This window comes from Cyprinodon tularosa, unplaced genomic scaffold, assembly GCF_016077235.1.
Source record: "Cyprinodon tularosa strain WSP-4 unplaced genomic scaffold, ASM1607723v1 ctg92, whole genome shotgun sequence".
In the NCBI taxonomy this organism is placed as follows: Eukaryota; Metazoa; Chordata; class Actinopteri; order Cyprinodontiformes; family Cyprinodontidae; genus Cyprinodon; species Cyprinodon tularosa.
In genome coordinates, this window is record NW_024039696.1 from 2,285,333 (window position 1) to 2,305,284 (window position 19,952).

The following is a 19,952-nucleotide window of genomic DNA, read 5'->3' on the forward strand; positions in this document are numbered from 1 at the left end:
CCACAGAAACAGTGCAGAGGTTGAAGGATTCCACACCGCCTCTGCGGTCTCCAAGCCAACAGGATGCAAACACATGGGTTATCGCTTCTCACCAGGACCCGTTTGGTTGCCACCATAAAATGTGCCAAGCCCACTGGTAAGAGATAATTTTCTTCACATATTTTTTAATATTAAAAGTATCTCATGGTATGTATATCATGCGTCTTCCAGATATATAAAAGTATCTCATTATCTTAGTATTTTAAGTTTTTTTCTATTATTTTGATAAAGCCTGTTATTGTATATAGAGAAAAATAACCTCGAATTATCTTTCCTGACAAACCCATAAAGCCCAGATTCCTCAGCTCAAAGTCTGCCAATAAGATTGGGAGCTCTACCAAATTCAACAAGATGGAGGTGGACATCTTCAGCCCTGCAGCCATGGAGAGTCTCTGCTACATCTGTCACAATGCAGCAGACTGCTTGGAGTATAGAGGGTTTGGGTGGCCAAATCTCCAAAAGAACAAGAAGAAAAACAACGATCCGATCTGCTAACCACTAAAGGGTAATAGTGCCATCTATTGAAAGAACAGATTTTAGTGAAAACTCAAAATAATGAGACAGAGTTGTAAAGTCATTTTCTATAACTTTATTAAAGGCTTAAGGATGTAGAACAGCATTCATCAACACTTGTCAAAATGTTTGGCAGCTTTTGCGTAGCTTTCGCAATGCACTTCAAGCAAAATAATCACACTGCATTACAGAAAAATCAGGCAACCAGTGCCGCCAACTTGGACTTGAAGTGATTCCCACCAATTAGCTGCATTATTCTTTAAATCCAGTTACCGCACTGTTTACTCAATGAGGAAGGCTACATTGGGAACAAGGATTTATAACTGAGGTGGGAAACGCTTGTCCTGGAATTACTTATATTTTTATACACATTTACAAATGGACATTTGCAAACGCAAACCCCACAGAGTCGATGAAACCCAGTGGAATAAATAATCTCAGTGGAAGATGTCTCCTCTTGTTTGTTGCACAATCCTGTTTTGGTTACTCTGGTGGCTTCTTCTTGGCCTCCACGTCCTTCTTAAAAGCTTCAATTTTCTTGGCTATATTGGGAACCTAAGCAGAGGTCAAAATTCACACTTAGAATCTGGTTATTTAAGTAAAAATCACCATAATTATCAAATAAGATAAAGAATACTTGGTTTCATCTGGATGAGCGGCTTTATACATACTGATCAAACAAAAATTTTAAGTCTAATATATCAAAAGTTTCATTAAGGGTAGATAATTTAATAAAAGGTGGGAAACCTACAAAAAAGAAATAAAGGAGTAATGTGGAAGGATATAAAAGAAGAAATAAGAAGTATAGAATGAAGGATGTAAGTAAGAAAGGAAGGAAATAAACTAGGAAGAGAGAAGATTTAAAAAGGCAATAAGGAAAAGAGAATTTAAGGTAAGCACAAAAAATGTAAAAAAAAAAAAAAAAAAAAAAGAAGTAAACAATGGAGTTGGTGATAAGATCTAGAAACAATATATTCATAAAAATTAAGAAACAGCTTACTTCATAATTTTGAGCAAGGTACATCCCCACAACATTCCCCAACGTGAAACCAGCCTGTAAGGAAAAAAATAATACATTTAGATGCAGATGTTGTTCAGCTCTATTTTGGGTAGTTGTCGCAAAATAAGTTTTATTACAGTTAATAAGAAAGGCACAATCAACCAAACTTGGTTGAATCTTATTGAGCTTTTCTGACATCTTAATATTTGATATATACTTGATATTTTCTCCTTGTTTTTTGTAACTTTAACAGATCTATTAGCATGAAGCGCTAACAGCTAACATTTACTCTATGGTAGCTACGGATAGCATCTTGGAAAACGGAGGATGTCTGGCATAAAAAGAAAACAAAACTCACCAAAAACTGTAACATGACGAAGTTGCTTAAGTTATTAAGTAACACACCGATTATATAAACTTGATAGCTTTAAAAGAGGAGGTTATGTCAAAGTTAAATGATCCAACCCAGCTAACTGATAAAGCTAGCCCGTCTTTCAACTTCTACGCATGCGCGTGAAAAATGACCTTCGCTTCCGTTAGTCATCGCAGCTGATTTGTAGTCTTTTGGGTCGTTTCCACTCTAAGAACTACAACTCCCAGCTCTATTCTTACTCTGCCGTTGCAATGGTGGTTCCTTTTGGGAAAGGGGAAGGTAGTTCACTTATTAAGAGTTTAAAAAAAAAGGAGAAACGGCAAAAGAGGTGGAACGAAGATAAGAAAGGGAGAGGATTATATAAGGTACAACAATTTATATTAAATAGAATCATTAATGAGAGAAACAGAGGGGGAAGAAGTAATAATCATCAGAGTGGGTCTACCTGTTTAAATGACAATTTATATTTAATAGGGAGGAAAAATAATGACAAATATGAAGGATGTGGAGAAAAGAAAATGTAGAACACGCACTGATGAACTGTACAACTAATGAACATGAAAGGGAGTAATTAAGACGTATGGTTGGAAAGACAGGCCAGGAATGGAGCCTTAAAGGAATATTGGGCAATAATGGAAATATAAAGGATATTCACAGATTAAGGAAAGCATTATTTATTTATATACAGAACACAAAATTAAAAAAATAGAAATTGATGTAAAGTAATGTTGCTACACGCTCATGTCGGTAGGTGGCGGTATACACCTTAAAGTTGCTTGCGATTCGCCATAATAGAAAAGAAGAAGAGTAAGAATGGTTGTTGACACTCCTTACCAGTTGGTGGCGGTAATGCTCACCTAACGTTTTTGCCAACTGCCATAAAAAAATTCAAGAAGAAGTAGAATGGTGGTTCTAGGGGGACATTGAATGACTTTGGCTCCATATCGATAAATAGTCTGTTTAAAGTCCGTCTAACAGCCAACATGGAGGCTCTTATCCCCGTAATAAACAAGCTCCAGGATGTGTTTAACACCGTGGGGACGGATATCATCCAGCTGCCGCAGATTGCAGTGGTGGGGACTCAGGTAAAACACTGCTTGGGTTGATAGCAGCTGTCATGCTAGTCGATAGCCTCTTAACCTTGCTTCAAAAAATGCACAAAAACAAGCCAAACACTATAATTAGAGAGTGTTTGATTTAATTACTCCATAATATATATTTGAAAGCTGTAAAGATTGATAGTCATGGCGAAAACAGTTGTTTTTATTAGAGCTGATGCGGCTAACAATGTCTACAGAGGCTGTGGTAAAAATACTCCATCAGCCTACAATCTTAAATTAGCCCCTGCTATCTAAAAGAGGCCAGTTAATGAGTGCTGGTGTGTCTGCAATGTCTCTACGTCATCAGAGCAGTGGAAAGAGCTCAGTGCTGGAGAGCCTGGTGGGCAGGGACCTGCTGCCCCGTGGGACTGGCATTGTAACCAGGAGGCCCCTCATCCTTCAGCTGGTCCATGTAGATCCAGGAGATGGAAGGAAGAATGAGGATGGAGGTGGGTGCTAGCAGGAAACTCCTCTCTTTTCTTATTATTGATGTTGTTGAATTGCAGAAAACTTTATTTAAATCAGCTGAAACCCTTGGCTGATTTGAAAAGATAGCAAGAAGGTAATTGTTTTGTGGCCTTTGACAGCAACTAAGAAGTATTAGTAACCGTGATTGCTGTGTAGGTGCTGTATCTTTTCAAAAACATTTTGAACAACCTAAAGCTTTGTTCCCCTATTCGTCATGAATTAAACGGTGCAAGAATGACATCCATACACCTTATTATGCCAGAGTTGCAGGCATTTGATCCACACATCACACAAGCAATTAGGAAAGGACAGTAATGGGAGACAATGGCTGAATAACACATCACTGCTTCTCCCAAAGTGTTTGATGTACAAGCATGAAACTTGGCACATATCATCATCATCAGACCTGTATTATTTTTTTATGTCTTGTATCAAATCAGTAAAATTTCCAACTGAAATATTTTACATTGTTACCATGGAAACTTCCTTTTGCATAGAAAAATGAAAGTTGGTATAATTGTTCCTCAAAGCCGGCTTATTTTCACGGTTATGCTTAATTTATCATTTATGGTTTTACCAGGCCGCTATGTCATTTGGGGGCCTCAAAGGAGTACATTTTAAAACCAAAATCTTTAAAAATTCTTCTTTTCATTTTAACATCGTCACCATGGCCACGTCCTCTTTTGAGGAGACATGAAACTTGCACTGTTGTTCATCAACAACTGCGGATTCTGTACCTTTTACCCTTTTTGTTGTATTAATCCTAGTTAAACTCAGCATTTTACACATCCTTTAGATTTTGCAAATTTCACACTTTTCTTTTACAAAAGAGTTTGTCTTTTTAAGGATATTTTCAGTTCAACTTCTGTCAACTTCCAGGTATGCTTCCAGATGCTTTTGGACTTTTTCTTCTGGTTAATCAAATTTCATGAATTCATTCTACCCTAAAAAATCCTCAGATGATTGTTTTCTGCAGTTTCAAGTTTCTGACTTCCTATCACATTTTTATATGTTCTTCAGCTAATTTCTGCTATTTTTCCTTTAATCAGTTCCTTTGGCCAAATTTTCTTTTTCCATTCAGCAGAAAAAAGCATTCCCACTTTGCTTTATTTTTTCTAGTTATTATTGATGTTGTTGAATTTCAGAAAACTTTATTTAAATCTGAAACCCTAGGCTGATTTGAAAAGAGATTAAGAAGGTATTTGATTTGTGGCCTTTCATATTTTTATCCATCATATATATCTTTTTTTATAATCATCTTACTTTTGTGCCTAATTTTATTCTTTTTAATCATTAAAAATTGACTGTATAATAATCCTGTTAAATAAGAGACTTCAGCTGTTATATAGATGGACGCACTGTATATACTGTATATAACCCCATGCACCTTTTTCTCCTTCTGGCAACTTCTTCTTTGAGCCGATGTAATGAGTTAATTTCTCCACTGTGAGATCAGCAAAGTCAAACAATCAATTTGTAATGCCTTTATGCCCCCTGAAATCTTCTATTTGAATAAACTTGCCTTTCCTTTTTCAGTTGGCATTTAGTTGCCATGAGTGAGCCTGAACAGCCCTTTTATAGAAAACTTTCCTTCACGCCCTGGATTGTGTGAAAAAGCGTTTAAATGTTTTGCTTCTATCCTTCTTTGTGTCGGTTCTTCCTTTTTTCTCTCTCCCGTTTCTTGCTTTCTTTCCTTTTTGCATCCTTGATTCTTTTCTTTGATGTCTGTATTTCAAAACTCACAGTTCATTTTACATTTTTAAATATTTCTAGATGAACTCAAGGTGAAGTTAAGTCTGTAAAGTATTTTTATATTTTCTATTTTCACCAATACATGTGTAGGAACCCTTTATAGAGGTGTTGACAGGTGTTGAGGATAAATAGTCAAGTGCATTTGATCAGCAGTTGTGTGGAATCCTGGGTAAACTCCATAACTGTTAAATATTTCCTTACTATCTGAGTCGAGTAATAATTTTTAAAGGTCTGTCTCTCTCTTCCTGGCCACATGCAGACGCTATGGTGTGAATAAAAACAGAACCTCTCAGCGTTCCAGATGTCCGTACGTTTTACAGTAGAGTTTAGCTTCTTGTAGCTCAGCTACCCACACCCCCTGTTTGCAGCTGCTTAGATAAACCTCACCCTCACAGGTGGTCAGATGTTGGTCCTTGCATTAGCTGTGCTTGATTTGCCTCTTTTAGACTTAAGTTTCTTTCTAGCCTTGATAAGCTTTCCTTTTTTTTATATTTCTGACTCTACTTTTCGTTGTGTCTCACAGGCAGAGATGTGGAGGAGTGGGGGAAGTTTCTACACACTAAAAATAAGGTATTCCCCTTCATGTGGCTGGACAGGGTAGTCTGGACTTTGATGGGAGCCTTTGTTTCATTTCTATTATTTTATCTTTTTTTTCTATTTTGAAGATCTACACAGATTTCGATGAAATCCGACAGGAGATTGAGAGCGAAACGGAGCGAGTATCAGGAAATAATAAGGTGAGATCAGGGTTTAATACAGAGTTATTGTGTTTGTGGAAAGGAAGTCACTGTGATTAGAAAAAGAGCTAAGTTTCAGTTTGATAATCTTTTGCTTCCACGAAAACACAAACATTAAATACACACATGTTAGGGTTCCTTCCCTTGGAAGTGTTGTTTTGTTCTATCTTTTTTAAATGTGCATGCTGATCCTGAGAACATTGCTCTCCCTTAAAGCTCTCAGCGTTAATGTTGCTGTTTGGGACAAAATAATCAATAAAACTACGAGCCGCTCTGCAGCAGCTACAAGGCCTCATGGGCCTCATATTTATTGTTTGCTTGCATAACATTTAAAGTTCCTCATGCATCTGTTCATTGGCCGAGTAGATATTTAGCCCTCGTACTGCAGCAGAGGTTTATCTTTGAACGGTTAAAATATGCTAAAGAGCAGAGGTCTGCAGCTTTTGGGTGAAACGCTTTTGAAATACCTGTTTGTTTTGTTCAAAGGTTTAATTTACTAAACTTCTTTTTTGTAAGGATGTCTGCATCAGTCATTGATGTTGTTTCTATGGCTTGAAAGAAAGCGCCACATCCGCACATCATCATTTACTGTCACATTGTCTGTAAAGAAAAGAAATTAGGGCTGCAACTGACAATTATTTTGTAAATCGAGCAATCTGTTGATTAGTTTTTGTTATTAATCGATTAATAATAATTTAGCCAAATATTCTTTAAAGAAGACTTTTTACAAAATAAAGTTGGTGAAATTAAAACTTTTCCACTGTAGTAGGTCTGGATAAAGCATATTGACAGATAAAAAAGTTTTTTTTTAATCTCTAATGTACCTATTATTATTATTATTATTATTTATTTTTTTTTTTTACAATTTTGGTATAATTTATGCTCCAAGTGGGTCCATCTGTCAGCTAAAGTTATGTTGTAGAGTTTCTATACACCAGTTAACGATTAATCGTTTACTAAATTAGTTGATAAGTATTTCAATAATCGATTAATCCGATAATTCTTTTCAGCCCTAAAGGAAATTATGAAATTTTAAAATAAAAGAATAATAATTTTAATTATTTCAATCAAGAAGGATATTTAGATTTGTTTTAATACTATGTTGCACTTTTTATGCTGAATAAAGTTATTTTCCTTTATTGATTTCTGTGCATTTTACATATGCAGTCACAGAAAGCTATTTTTTACTGATAATTCAACCTATTAATGAAAAAATTTCTTTTTTTTATTATAAGAAAAAGGGGTTTTAATTTTTATTAGTTGTAACAAATGTATATTTTCTTTTATTTCTATCCAAAGTGGGTTAAAGGGCACTTATTTGATTTATTTATGTATTTTTCTTCTTTTAAAATATTCTTGATTTGAATAAATCCATGTTATTTAATGGAATTTATATCTAATCAAATACTCATAATAAAAATGTCCACAATAATTGTGCAGCACTATATTAAGCCGCCGCAGTGATTCCAAGTCATTAAAAAGACGTAAACCTCTCTCACCGGCTGCTGAGCTGTCCGGCTGCGGTTACCGAGACACTCCGGCGCTGCAGAAAATTCCGCAAGAAAGCTATCCTTGCGGCGTGCCGGAGCCCTCCGCAACAAGCTCTCGCAAATATCCTTATTTGGGCCGTGTTATCGCGTGAAGTTACGTGAACTCAAGTGAACTTCTGTTAAACCTCCGGACCTGTTGCCGGAGCCGCAGAGCCGCACCGCACCGTAGTCAAAAGGGCGGTGTGAGAGGGGGTGTGCGGGAGTTGCGGTCTCCGTCGGCTCGGTAACCGCACCGGAGCCAGTGTAAGCAAGGGACTTAACATTTTTATCCTTTTTATTTGTGAATAAATGTGTAATTAAAAAAAAACTTTTTAAAATGATACAAAAACACAGCTAGAACTTATTCTAAAGTTTAATTTTTTATTTTGGTTGTTTGCAGAAGACAAAGAGTCTTGAATTTTTTAGAAAGGAAGGAAAAAAAGAAAGATCTTAGTTATTTGGATAATTTAATTAGTTTTGTAGGAGAATCCAAACACCCCTTTCTTGTTTCGTCATATTTTTAAAGCTCATTCAGCTGATTTCCATTCCTGCAGGGAATCAGTGACGATCCCATCCACCTGAAGATCTTCTCTCCTCATGTTGTCAACCTCACACTGGTGGATCTGCCAGGAATCACCAAGGTAACCCGACTTGTTTCCGGTTCTGCAGTTCCAGCTTGTAAAGCTACCGGATGCTAACGTCTTTCTAATGACCCTGTTCTTCAGGTGCCGGTGGGTGATCAGCCCAAAGACATCGAGGTCCAGATAAGGGATCTGATCCTTAAGCATATCTCCAACCCTAACTGTATCATCCTCGCAGTCACTGCAGCCAACACAGACATGGCCACCTCAGAGGCCCTGAAGGTGGCCCGGGAGGTGGATCCAGATGGTATGAGGGCCTGGAGGCACAGCTTGATTTAAAAAAACAACAACACATCTTCGGTATTAATACAACATACAATCCTCACTGGCTTTTCATAAATGTGAATCATTAGGCAGGAGAACGCTGGCTGTGGTGACAAAGCTGGACCTGATGGACGCTGGTACCGATGCTATGGACGTCCTGATGGGTCGAGTCATTCCTGTCAAGCTGGGCATCATTGGAGTTGTGAACAGGTGCCTGCATCATTTAACTTTAGAACTGAGCAGTTTAGCTGAGAAATAACTCTTTATACAAATTAAATAATCCAAGTATACAAATAAAACCATAAACGGCTTCATTTTTGCATCATAAAATTCATTAAGCTTAAGAAAGAGATTCTAGTCCTTGCAGATCTATTAACCCATTTAGGCCTAAAACGCCTGGAAAAAACACCTTAAAAACCTATGGCCGATTTTAAAAAATACCCCTAAAACCCTGAAGTTTTTCTGTAAATTCAGCAACTGTGTCAACGCCTAGTAAATTATTGATATCTCAGCTTCTGTAGCAGATAGAACTCAAAATATATTTTATCTTTGAAATTCTTCCAAAAAAAAAAGTGAAAAGCAGTAATAAAAAAATAAAAAATTCAACCTTTATTTTTTCCATATGTGATCATGTCTTCATTGAGAATGTGCAATATAAAACGTTTTTAAAATAAAGAACAAACATTACATAAATAACTATCTGATGATTACTTATTAACAGTATTATTATGCATAATAATGCATATGTCTGTGTTATAAATTGCATACAACTTACCTCCAGATGGCCACAAATCTGTCCCGGGACATATTTTGGGGGAACTGCGTCCTGAAGAGAGGTTTACTCTGTCGCCAATAATCTCTTCGTACTGGCAACACAAGAAGTCCTATGCCCATACACAGCCCAATAAATGTCTTCATCTCCGTCACAGTCACGGGTGACCACTTTGCCATCTTTGCTCTTGTTGGAGTTTGGTTTGTTTGGTCACTGTACCTATTCGTCTCGGTAACAAGATGCATCCAAAGTTCTTCATTAAAAATATGCTCAAATGCCTGCAGCGGTGTGGCGTCTGCAGGCAAATCAACTTTCACTCCAGGTGTGCGGTTTAAACACTCCGTGCATTGCGGTGGTAGTTCGATTGGTTCAGCGCGTTCAAAGTCATCATTTTCATCTATACCGTCATCAAAGCCGACACACTCCTCAAAATCACTGCCTTCCGACATCTCTTCTCTGTCAAACTCCTCCATGTTTGCTTGAAAAAAACTTCTTTCTTCTTGCTTGACTTATATGCATATATATGATGCAGACTTGTTGGTGTTTCTGGTTTAAACCTGCAGGAGTCAGCTGGACATCAACAATAAGAAGTCTGTGGTCGACGCCATCCGCGATGAGCACGCTTTCCTCCAGAAGAAATACCCATCGATGGCCAACAGAAACGGAACCAAATATTTGGCCCGGACCCTTAACAGGTAAACCCACCTCAGTAATGAAGCAATAATGAACAGTAGAAGTATTAGGATACATTTTTTTTTTCATTTGGTTTATGGTTGATTTGTTTAGACAAACTTTAGGCATTTTATCCCACATGTTCAGAGTTGTTCTGCACCTATATTATCCCCACATCATGGTGTTGTCACTATTATGCTTCACATTTTGCATCGTTTGGCTGCTTTGCTTTATCTCTGTGCTTTAAACACAATAAAAAAAAAGAATAAAAATCAGAATAGGGCTGGGTAATTAATTGTGTTTGCAGAGGCACTCAATTTAAGTCATTTTACATTTTGAGAGAGTTGCAGCTAGCATGCATGCAAGAGCTTTTTCATTGATAAGTTACAGTAAAGTCCTGCATCAATGGACTCATGGAAAGCAAGCTGTCAAGGTCATGAAACTGAAACTTTGGATGGAAACCTATATATGCTTTTGTTTAGTACAAAGAAAAATTTCAATATTGGTTGAAAATAATCAGAAATTAAATTTATGGCAAAATCTTTCAGCCCTAGATGAGACTGAAGAGAGCAAAAATATTTTTGTTTCTGCAGAAAACAGACAATAACACTGGTAGTGTTATCTTAAAGCATAAGTTGAAATTTGCCACTCTATGGAACTTTACCAGGATTTGTTTGATCCTGGACGAGCCCCCAAGGTTAGCTCCTTTGAGGGCAGCAAGGCCTCAGGGACAGTCACAGTCAGGGCTGTAAATAAACTTAAATTTCTCCCTACTAACTGCTGACAGATGGACTCTGATTCTGACTTTGACTAGGCCCTTCTAACCCAGGATAAATGTTTTTATCTGAACTAATTCAGCTTCTGCCAGGTTTGCTTCAGCGATTGCTCTGTATCTGCTTTCCTTTAGCAACAACAGAAATTGATAGGAATGTTGATTGTTGCGTTATTATTGCCAGCATGTTTCCACTGTGTTAAGAGGAGCTAAGTTTCCTCTACAGGTGCTGGTCATAAAATTAGAATATCATGAAAAAGTAGATTGATTTCAGAAATTCCATTTAAAAAGTGAAACTTGTATATTATATTCATACATTACATACAAACTCATATATTTCAGATGTTTATTTTGTTTAATTTTGATGATTACAAATGACAACAAATGAAAATCTCAAATTCATCATATCAGAAAATTAGAATATTGTGAAAAGGTTCAAAATTGATGGCCCCTGGTGCCACACTCTAATCAGCTAATTAACTCAAACCACCTGCAAAAGCCTTTAAATGGTCTTTCAGTCTAGTTCTATAGGCTACACAATCATGGGGAAGACTGCTGACTTGACAGTTGTCCAAAAGACGACCATCGACACCTTGCACAAGGAGGGCAAGACACAAAAGGTCATCGCTAAAGAGGCTGGCTGTTCACAGAGCTCAGTGTCCAAGCACATTAATAGAGAGGCGAAGGGAAGGAAAAGATGTGGTCGAAAAAAGTGTACAAGCAAGAGAGATAACCGCACCCTGGAGAGGATTGTGAAACAAAACCCATTCAAAAATGTGGGGGAGATTCACAAAGAGTGGACTGCAGCTGGAGTGAGTGCTTCAAGAACCACCACACACAGACGTATGAAAGACATGGGTTTCTGCTGTCGCATTCCTTGTGTCAAGCCACTCTTGAACCACAGACAGCGTCAGAAGCGTCTTGCCTGGGCTAAAGAGAAACAGGACTGGACTGCTGGTGAGTGGTCCAAAGTCATGTTCTCTGATGAAAGTAAATTTTGCATTTCCTTTGGAAATCAAGGTCCCAGAGTCTGGAGGAAAAGAAGAGAGGCACTTCATCCACGTTGCTTGAAGTCCAGTGTAAAGTTTCCACAGTCAGTGATGGTTTGGGGTGCCATGTCATCTGCTGGTGTTGGTCCATTGTGTTTTCTGAGGTCCAGGGTCAACGCAGCCACATACCAGGAAGTTTTAGAGCACTTCATGCTTCCTGCAGCTGACCAACTTTTTGGAGATGCAGATTTCATTTTCCAACAGGACTTGGCACCTGCACACAGTGCCAAAGCTACCAGTACCTGGTTGAAGGACCATGGTATCCCTGTTCTTAATTGGCCAGCAAACTCTCCTGACCTTAACCCCATAGAAAATCTATGGGGTATTGTGAAGAAGAAGATGCAATACACCAGACCCAACAATTCAGAAGAGCTAAAAGCCACTATTAGAGCAACCTGGGCTATCATAACACCTGAGCAGTGCCACAGACTGATCGACTCCATGCCACGCCGCATTGCTGCAGTAATACAGGCCAAAGGAGGCCCAACTAAATACTGAGTGCTGTACATGCTCATACTTTTCATGTTCATACTTTTCAGTTGGCCAACATTTCTATAAATCCTTTGTTTTTATTGGTCTTCAGTAATATTCTAATTTTCTGATATGATGAATTTGAGATTTTCATTTGTTGTCATTTGTAATCATCAAAATTAAACAAAATAAACATCTGAAATATATGAGTTTGTATGTAATGTATGAATATAATATACAAGTTTCACTTTTTAAATGGAATTACTGAAATCAATCTACTTTTTCATGATATTCTAATTTTATGACCAGCACCTGTACATGTTGCCAAGAAGAAACATTTCTATTTCATACCCTGAGCTGTGGCAATGGCTCTAAATATATCATGCTCTAACCCTCTAAGGACTCTGGGTGGTTAGTACAAAGAGGCCTTTTTTTAAAAAACATTTTTTTTTTTTTTTTTTTTTTAATGAAGGGCTTCTTGTGCTGGAAATTGGTTCCCCCCCGGCTTAGGATTACTTAAGTTGAAATAAAATATTAATATAGTAAGATAAATGCCTAAAATCCCTGCAATACCCATTTTCACCAGTTCATTCTATGGCTTTTAATGTTAAGTATTGGGAAACTTCCTACATTTTGCACCGGTTTTGGCTGAAAAACTGTGTTTTTTAGCTAACCTCTGTGGTCTGTACTCAAGGGCTTGATTAGGCTGAGGAGTTTCACCTGTGTGAGGGCCATGCCGAGCAAGGAGCAACATGAGGAGTGCAGTGAGGGGATGCCTTGCCTTACTTAAAGAAATAAATTAATAAAACTGAACTAAAGGACTAACGCTTTGGCTGGGTGGTGAGTTCAGTGAGACTCTGGATGATCTTAGGACTACTGAAGAAGACTGGATGTTTTTGATCCAGGTGAAATTTCCTCCTTTATTGTTTATCTTGTCTTCATAAGCCAGTCTCTACATTTGTGAGTTTTCCTTTTCTTCTGCTTCCACTAAAAGGGAATCGGCTTGTTCTAGTTTGTAACATTTAATCTTAAATGTTTTAAATCACGTTTGTTGGAAGCCAAACCACCAAATCAAATAGCAGTAAATGAGGCTTTTAGAAGGACGGTTATCCTCAGCCCTGAGCAAAATGTTGCCCCTTAAACTGGTTTATTGTTGGTTTTTTTCAGGGCAGAGATGTTGAGCTTAAGGCTCTGTTGTGAATTTAAGCCATAAACAGAACCAGACTAAAAATGTCTAATGTGATGCACATGTATATCAGATTTGTAGCTAAAAGGTGTCAGTCATTGTAGGGCTGAAACAATTAATTGTGATTAATCGATTATTTAAATCATTGTCAACTAATTTAGAAATTTATTAATCATTAATTGGAGCATAGAGACTCTGAAACATGCCTTTAGCTGATAGAGCAACCCACTTAGAGCAGCAGTTATACTAAGATGGTAAAAAAATGTATAAACATTTTGCATTTAAGATAAAAAAAAATGTGTCTGTGAAAAGGTTAAATCTAGAACTCCTCAAATGGAAAAGTTTGAGTTTCACCTGGTTTAATTTGGTAAAAACTCTTCTTAACAATCTATCCGAGTGCTTATCGATTAATCTAAAAAATGATCAACAGGTTAATCAATTTGCAAAATAATTGTTAGGTTTTTTAACTTTCTGTTGACCCGATAATCACCTAAACATTTATTAGGAAACAACAATGCTTAACTATTTAAATTAGATCTAATTATCTGCATCTGATTCTGCTGGAGGCCGCTCTGAATTATCTATAATAGATCAATATTCATATATGAACCCATATTGTAAATTCAAGTGTGCATCAATCAGCTTAAAAAATATATCCCTGAATGCTGTTTTGTTTAAGTTGGTCTGTTTAGGGCTCTTCTATTTTACAGAAAAATGATGCAGATCCACAGAGAACATGATGTAATTCCGACGCCGTAACACCAGGCTTAGAGGAGCTTCCTGAAGCCGTCTGAGAATCACTAATGCCTGTCTGTCATTTAAAGCAAAGTGCCCTTTCCTCTCCTAATGTCAGGCTGCTGATGCATCACATCAGAGACTGCCTCCCAGAGCTGAAGACACGGATCAACGTCCTGGCAGCCCAGTACCAGTCTCTGCTCAGCAGCTACGGCGAGCCGGTGGAAGACCAGAGCGCCACCTTGCTGCAGCTCATCACCAAGTTCGCCACAGAGTACTGCAACACCATAGAGGGGACAGCCAAATACATTGAGACAGCAGAGCTGTAAGTAGCAGCTCTGCCACAAGGTGGTGCTGTTGTGCTAGTGTAATGAAACTGATCAACTGCCTTGCTTTCATCCTTTTGATGTCGGTCAGAGTTAAGCTCCTTCTGTTGATTCGTTTCAGGTGCGGTGGAGCCAGAATCTGCTACATTTTCCATGAGACGTTCGGCCGGACGCTGGAGTCTGTGGATCCCCTTGGAGGTCTCAGCACCATTGACATCCTAACGGCCATCAGGAACGCAACAGTGAGTTCACTGAAAGCTTTCCTGCAGTTTAACCACAAAACAACCCGATTTGACCTTCCAGCGCCTCCCTCTGCCAGGGGCCCCGTCCCTCCTTGTTCGTGCCTGAAGTGTCCTTCGAGCTGCTGGTAAAGAAACAGGTCAAACGCTTGGAGGAGCCCAGCCTGCGCTGCGTGGAGCTCGTCCACGAGGAGATGCAGAGAATCATCCAGCACTGCAGCAACTACAGCACACAGGTAGGAGACGGACATCAGGTGAGCTCATCTTCCCCTGGCACACATGTTTAATCGTAACGATTGTGACGAGGCAGGAGCTGCAGAGGTTCCCAAAGCTGCACGAGGCCATTGTTGAAGTGGTCACCTCCCTCCTGAGGAAGAGGCTGCCCATCACCAATGAGATGGTAACAGACCTTTGCTTGCATTAATTTTAAAGGCTGCAAAGCAAAGAGGGAAGGTTTTTATTTTATTTTTTTGTTGCAGGTTCACAACTTGGTTGCGATTGAGCTCGCTTACATCAACACTAAGCATCCAGACTTTGCTGACGCCTGCGGCGTCTTGAACAACAATATAGAGGTATGGAGTCATTGCAGAAAATCAAGTTTGTTTTATTTAAAATGACAGACCAACTACAGATGCATCCTTTATTTAAAAAAAAATTTAAAACGGTGTTCTGGATGTTGCAGCACAAAATATATATAGGTTTCTTCTGAATACTTTAGCAAAACTGTTTTTTTTTTTTATTAAACTAGAGTACAATTTGTTCATCAGGAAAATCTAAATTATACTCATGTCCGTTTTCATTTTCAAGGAGCAGAGAAGAAACCGGATGAGAGAGCTGCCTGCTGCAGTACCGAGGGATAAGGTAAAAGCTTTCTCAAATATTAGAAAGGCAGCAGATTTGTTCTAATGTTGGGTTGCAGTCTTTAGAGTCCACTCAGACCGCAGCATGAGGACCTGCAGAGCAAATGCTCTGGATAGTTTCCGCCCAGGAATTTAATCCTAAATCTCCGGGCTCATTCTCTGTCTTCTCAGTACCTTTTTTTTTTTTTTTCTTCTTCTTCCTCCATATTTATGCTCTCATATTCCTGCTAGTCTGTTGGCAAAGGCCCGGCGGGCCCAGCTGCGGTTTCTGGCGAGCCCTCTGCGTCTGGATCAGAGGTGGGCACAAACTGCAGCCTGCTGGCTCTGTGCCTGGCCGGCTGTGGTCTGATAGTGGTGCACGGGTGGATGGATGGATGTGCATGAGCTGCTGGCATGCACTGTGATCTTTGTCTGCTGATGTTTTGCTGTCAGCCTGATCGAACTTGTTCTAACAGCTGTGTGTGTTTTTTCCCCCCGACTGGTGCTTGTCCCACAGGAAAACCCTTCATCTCCTTCTCTTCCTCCTTCCTTCCCAACATGCTGCTTTTTTATTATTTCTTCTTCTTCCATCTTAGGAAGCTCTGAGATATAAACCTTCTGTGTAAACTGTTCATTCCAGGGATGGAATTGGTATAAAACCAACTGTTTTTGGCGGTGGCAGAATCATGCTGAGGGTCATTTTTTCTACTGATGTTGTCCCAGGCCCAGATCATTATGCTACTACCTCCATGTTTCATTGTGAATGTAATACTTTTTCTGATATGCTTTAAGTTTTAGGTCAGATCTGATACCGTCTAAGAAGTTCCACTTCTTTCCTTTCAAGTCTCGGAGTTTATATGACGGCTTTTGGTCAAAAATCTTTTTTAATTGTTCAGCATTGACTAAAATGGGTCTTTTAAACAGTCCAAAAGTTGCTCTGTTTTATCTGCGACTTCTGCTCGTTATTGGAATAAGTTTAGTTTTTAGGTCTCTGATTCAGTAGCGTTTCATTCAGATTCGTTTCTAATCTCTTTGGCTATAATCTTAAACCCAAAGACACAAGTGAAACGGAAAAAAATAGATGTGGTTAGTCAGTAAATTCATGGTTCAGCCCGGTAGCATTTTTTGATATTTGTTTATTACCGTACTGACTCGAATATAGGACCACCGCCTCTTTCCAGGACCCATTTTTGGAAACAAAAAACTGTTAGAACAAATTTATTTTGTTTAAAGAAACAATTTTGTATTGAAGTGCTCAGAATTTCATTGAAATAATGTATTGAAAAATTTATTTATACAATTAAAAAGTAAAAAAAAAAAAAAAAAAAAATACAGTAATGACATATTTTATTAAAATCTTGCAACACTTCACCTCGAATGCACTTTGAACTTTGCTCATGGAATGTCTCAGAAACCTGCATGAGGCTTTTCCTCACAGTGTGCTTACTGTAGCTCCTACTTCCACCCTTCAATTTTTTTGTCAAGCTTCTCTTTTGTTCGTATTTTTCCGTTTTTTTTTTTTTTTTCAAGTGCCATCTTCTATAATTGCACTCTGCAATGATGTATTTATATTTGATGCCTCCGCTGCTTTGACCACTATTTTAAAATTTGTGCCTTAAAGGAATAGTACACCCAAAACATGATTAGCCTTCATTTTCTACTCACCCCCATGCTGAACAACACTCTGGAGTACTTTTTTGATATCTCAAATGCATCTGGAGATCTGGGAGGCTTCTTGCTGTCTGCTGACATTCAAATAATGGAGGTCTATGGTGCCCGAGGCAGAAAGGTCCATAAAAGTCCACAAAAACGTGTCAATATTCCTCCATACTGCTCGTCCAATGTATTCCAAGTGTCCTGAGTGGGTAGCATCCAGAATTTACTCGAAACGAAGTCATTTAGAATGTTTTTAGAGCATAAACAGTAGTGTATAGGATTTCCTGAAAGCGCGCACATGCGCGTTCACGAGCCTACGGAAGCCGGCAGACCAAACCAGCGCATTCAGCTCAGCAAAGAACTCATGCTCTTCCTCAACACTGAAGTCCTCAGACATTTTTCTTTCGTTGTTTCTTTCTTTGCACAAGTGAACAGCACATTTCTTCTTCTACGCTTGCATTATCGGCAGAGCAGACGCGAATGCGCACTTTCATCTGGTTTAGTCTGCCGGCTTCCGTAGCGTCGTGAACGCGCCGGCACGCGCTTTCAGGAAATCCTATACACTACTGTTTATGCTCTAAAAACATTCTAAATGACTTCGTTTCGAGTAAATTCTGGATGCTACCCACTCAGGACACTTGGAATACATTGGACGAGCAGTATGGAGGAATATTGACACGTTTATGTGGACTTTTATGGACCTTTCTGCCTCTGGCACCGTAGACCTCCATTATTTGAATGTCAGCAGACAGCAAGAAGCCTCCCAGATCTCCAGATGCATTTGAGATATCAAAAAAGTACTCCAGAGTGTTGTTCAGCATGGGGGTGAGTAGAAAATGAAGGCTAATCATGTTTTGGGTGTACTATTCCTTTAACTCCACCTCAAATGTCTGCAAACCTGTCAAAGCACTGGCGCCCTCTGCTGTTGCGTTCGTGTAGCGACCCCAGACAACTGTCAGCCTGTCTAATTTGGTTAGACCCTGATTTTATCACTGTATTCATCAAAATAATAAAGTAATCTGATTTTTTGTTTAAAGCAAAATGTCAACTCATTTATCAAGCAGCAAATACTTTTTTAAGGAAGTGTGATCCAGAGGCTTGTTGATCTTACTGATCAGTGTGCGTTACCTTCTGTACGTTTGTGGTATAAAAACTGTCCTGTCTGTCACAATTAACTTTTGAACTTGACACATAAAAAGGAAAATAAATGTTTTGGTAGGTACACTTATTTTATGTTTTTTTGCCCCAGCGTTTTTGTCAGCTATGCTTAATCTTTATACTTCATCTCTGGCAAATATGGAGTAAATTCCCACATTTTCCTGCCACTACTCTGCCTTATGTTAAATGCTGCACAAAATAGCATACCAACAGTACTTTAATAGGTTTCAGTGACAGGTGTCTGCTTTCTGTGTTTGTGTGTCAGGCTCCAGCTGGAGGGCCTCAGGCGGAGCAGGATGGCACCGGGAACTGGAGGGGGATGCTGAAAAAGGGTGAGGAAGCGGCAGGTTCTGGTCCAGGAAGTCCCCTTAAAGGAGTCGTCAACTTGCTTGATGTGGTAAGCAAACCAGTCTGCCAGCATCAACCATTACTGATTCAGACGGGGTTTAAGGAATTACTATAGCTCTCCTGTTTGGCTTTGGTTCCCCTCAGCCTGTCCCGGTTGCCAGGAAGCTGTCGTCACGGGAGCAGAGGGACTGCGAGGTCATCGAGCGCCTCATCAAGTCGTACTTCCTCATCGTACGGAAGAACATCCAGGACAGGTGAGAACGCTGGTTTCATTTATCAGACATTCGCTTCGGGTCATAAAACCAGTAGGTTTGCTCTTCAGATTTTATTGAGCTACTTGAAAATATGTTAATTCTTAAAACGGAGGGAAAACCTGAGATAGATGTGCAACAGAAAGTTTTTTTTTTTGTAGCAGCAGCATAGTTTAAAAAAAAAACAATCCACTGGACTTGGTTTCTGAGGTTTGAAGACGTTTCGCTTCCCCTCCAGGAAGCTTTCTACAGTGGATTGTTTTTTTAATTTATAAGGAACGACTATGACCTGGATGACAGCATCTTCACCAGCATATCTTAGGTTTCTTTATCGTCTAAAAACAAATGCAGCCATGAAAGGAGGATGGATGTTCTAATATTGACTTTAAAGATTTGATACTTAAAGTCAAGCCAACCTTAGATTCATTGGAATAAATGTATTAAAACTGCTGTATAAGACTTAAGCATCTTTGTCTTTTCCAGTGTGCCGAAGGCAGTGATGCACTTCCTGGTGAATCATGTGAAGGACAGCCTGCAGAGCGAACTTGTCGGACAGCTTTACAAATCAGGCCTCCTCAATGACTTGCTGACAGAGTCTGAGGACATGGCCCAGCGACGCAAGGAGGCAGCAGACATGCTGCAGGTAACACGCTCCCTCAATGCAGCAAGCTAGTTTCCCTCTTAAGATTTCTAAGTTGTAATTCTTTTTCTTCCTCCAACAGGCTTTACAGAGGGCCAGTCAGGTGATTGCTGAGATTAGAGAAACACATCTTTGGTAAAAACTAATCCTTATGTTAGCGTCTGAGGATAGAGCCTCCTACTCATGACTGAACTTGAACGTTTGGCTCAAAAAACATTTAAAAAGTTCTGATCCTAGATCAAATGTACAGTAGGTATTATGGTGTCCAATCACAATATAAAGCTTGCACTGAATCAGGACATGTAAAACAGACCACTGTTAAATATAAGGCTACCCAGAATGCCATTGGGCATCTCCATTTCCAGCCTTTGTCCCTTTAGAAGTAGCACTCGTCAGAAAACGCTGTTTAATTTTTGCACTAT

General features: G+C 38.9%; 2 protein-coding genes across 3 annotated transcripts; one reads left to right on the forward strand and one right to left on the reverse strand.

The window, feature by feature from the left end:
- Nucleotides 1-608: 608 nt before the first annotated feature.
- Nucleotides 609-2,072, reverse strand: stmp1 (short transmembrane mitochondrial protein 1). The gene is made up of 3 exons (XM_038274579.1): nt 1,911-2,072; nt 1,553-1,606; nt 609-1,107 (listed from the first exon to the last, which is right to left on the reverse strand). Exons 1-3 carry the CDS (start codon nt 1,923-1,925, stop codon nt 1,036-1,038), a joined length of 141 nt encoding a protein of 46 aa, XP_038130507.1. The 5' UTR covers nt 1,926-2,072; the 3' UTR covers nt 609-1,035.
- Nucleotides 2,073-2,792: 720 nt separating this feature from the next.
- Nucleotides 2,793-19,714, forward strand: LOC119776263 (dynamin-1-like protein). Of its 2 annotated transcripts, XM_038274575.1 has the most exons (19): nt 2,793-3,010; nt 3,333-3,474; nt 5,769-5,815; nt 5,911-5,982; nt 8,066-8,152; nt 8,237-8,399; nt 8,506-8,626; nt 9,752-9,883; nt 14,192-14,398; nt 14,521-14,641; nt 14,719-14,874; nt 14,949-15,038; nt 15,118-15,210; nt 15,446-15,499; nt 15,730-15,795; nt 18,557-18,688; nt 18,784-18,893; nt 19,374-19,533; nt 19,613-19,714. In XM_038274575.1, the coding sequence occupies exons 1-19, from the start codon at nt 2,909-2,911 to the stop codon at nt 19,667-19,669; spliced, it is 2,112 nt and encodes a 703-aa protein (XP_038130503.1). In that variant the 5' UTR covers nt 2,793-2,908; the 3' UTR covers nt 19,670-19,714. The 2 variants fall into 2 exon arrangements, with proteins under 2 accessions (XP_038130503.1, XP_038130505.1); XM_038274577.1 differs by lacking the exon at nt 15,730-15,795 and having other exon boundaries at nt 2,794-3,010.
- Nucleotides 19,715-19,952: the final 238 nt, after the last annotated feature.

Bases quoted from the DNA above. Each gene is read 5' to 3' on its own strand.
- LOC119776263 (XM_038274575.1), top strand. From the start codon at position 2,909: ATGGAGGCTCTTATCCCCGTAATAAACAAGCTCCAGGATGTGTTTAAC. The intron at 8,153-8,236 runs GTAACCCGACTT...CCTGTTCTTCAG, and splicing joins ATCTGCCAGGAATCACCAAG to GTGCCGGTGGGTGATCAGCC. The intron at 14,642-14,718 runs GTGAGTTCACTG...TCCCTCTGCCAG, and splicing joins CGGCCATCAGGAACGCAACA to GGGCCCCGTCCCTCCTTGTT.
- stmp1 (XM_038274579.1), bottom strand. The intron at 1,108-1,552 runs GTAAGCTGTTTC...ACCTCTGCTTAG, and splicing joins ACCTTGCTCAAAATTATGAA to GTTCCCAATATAGCCAAGAA.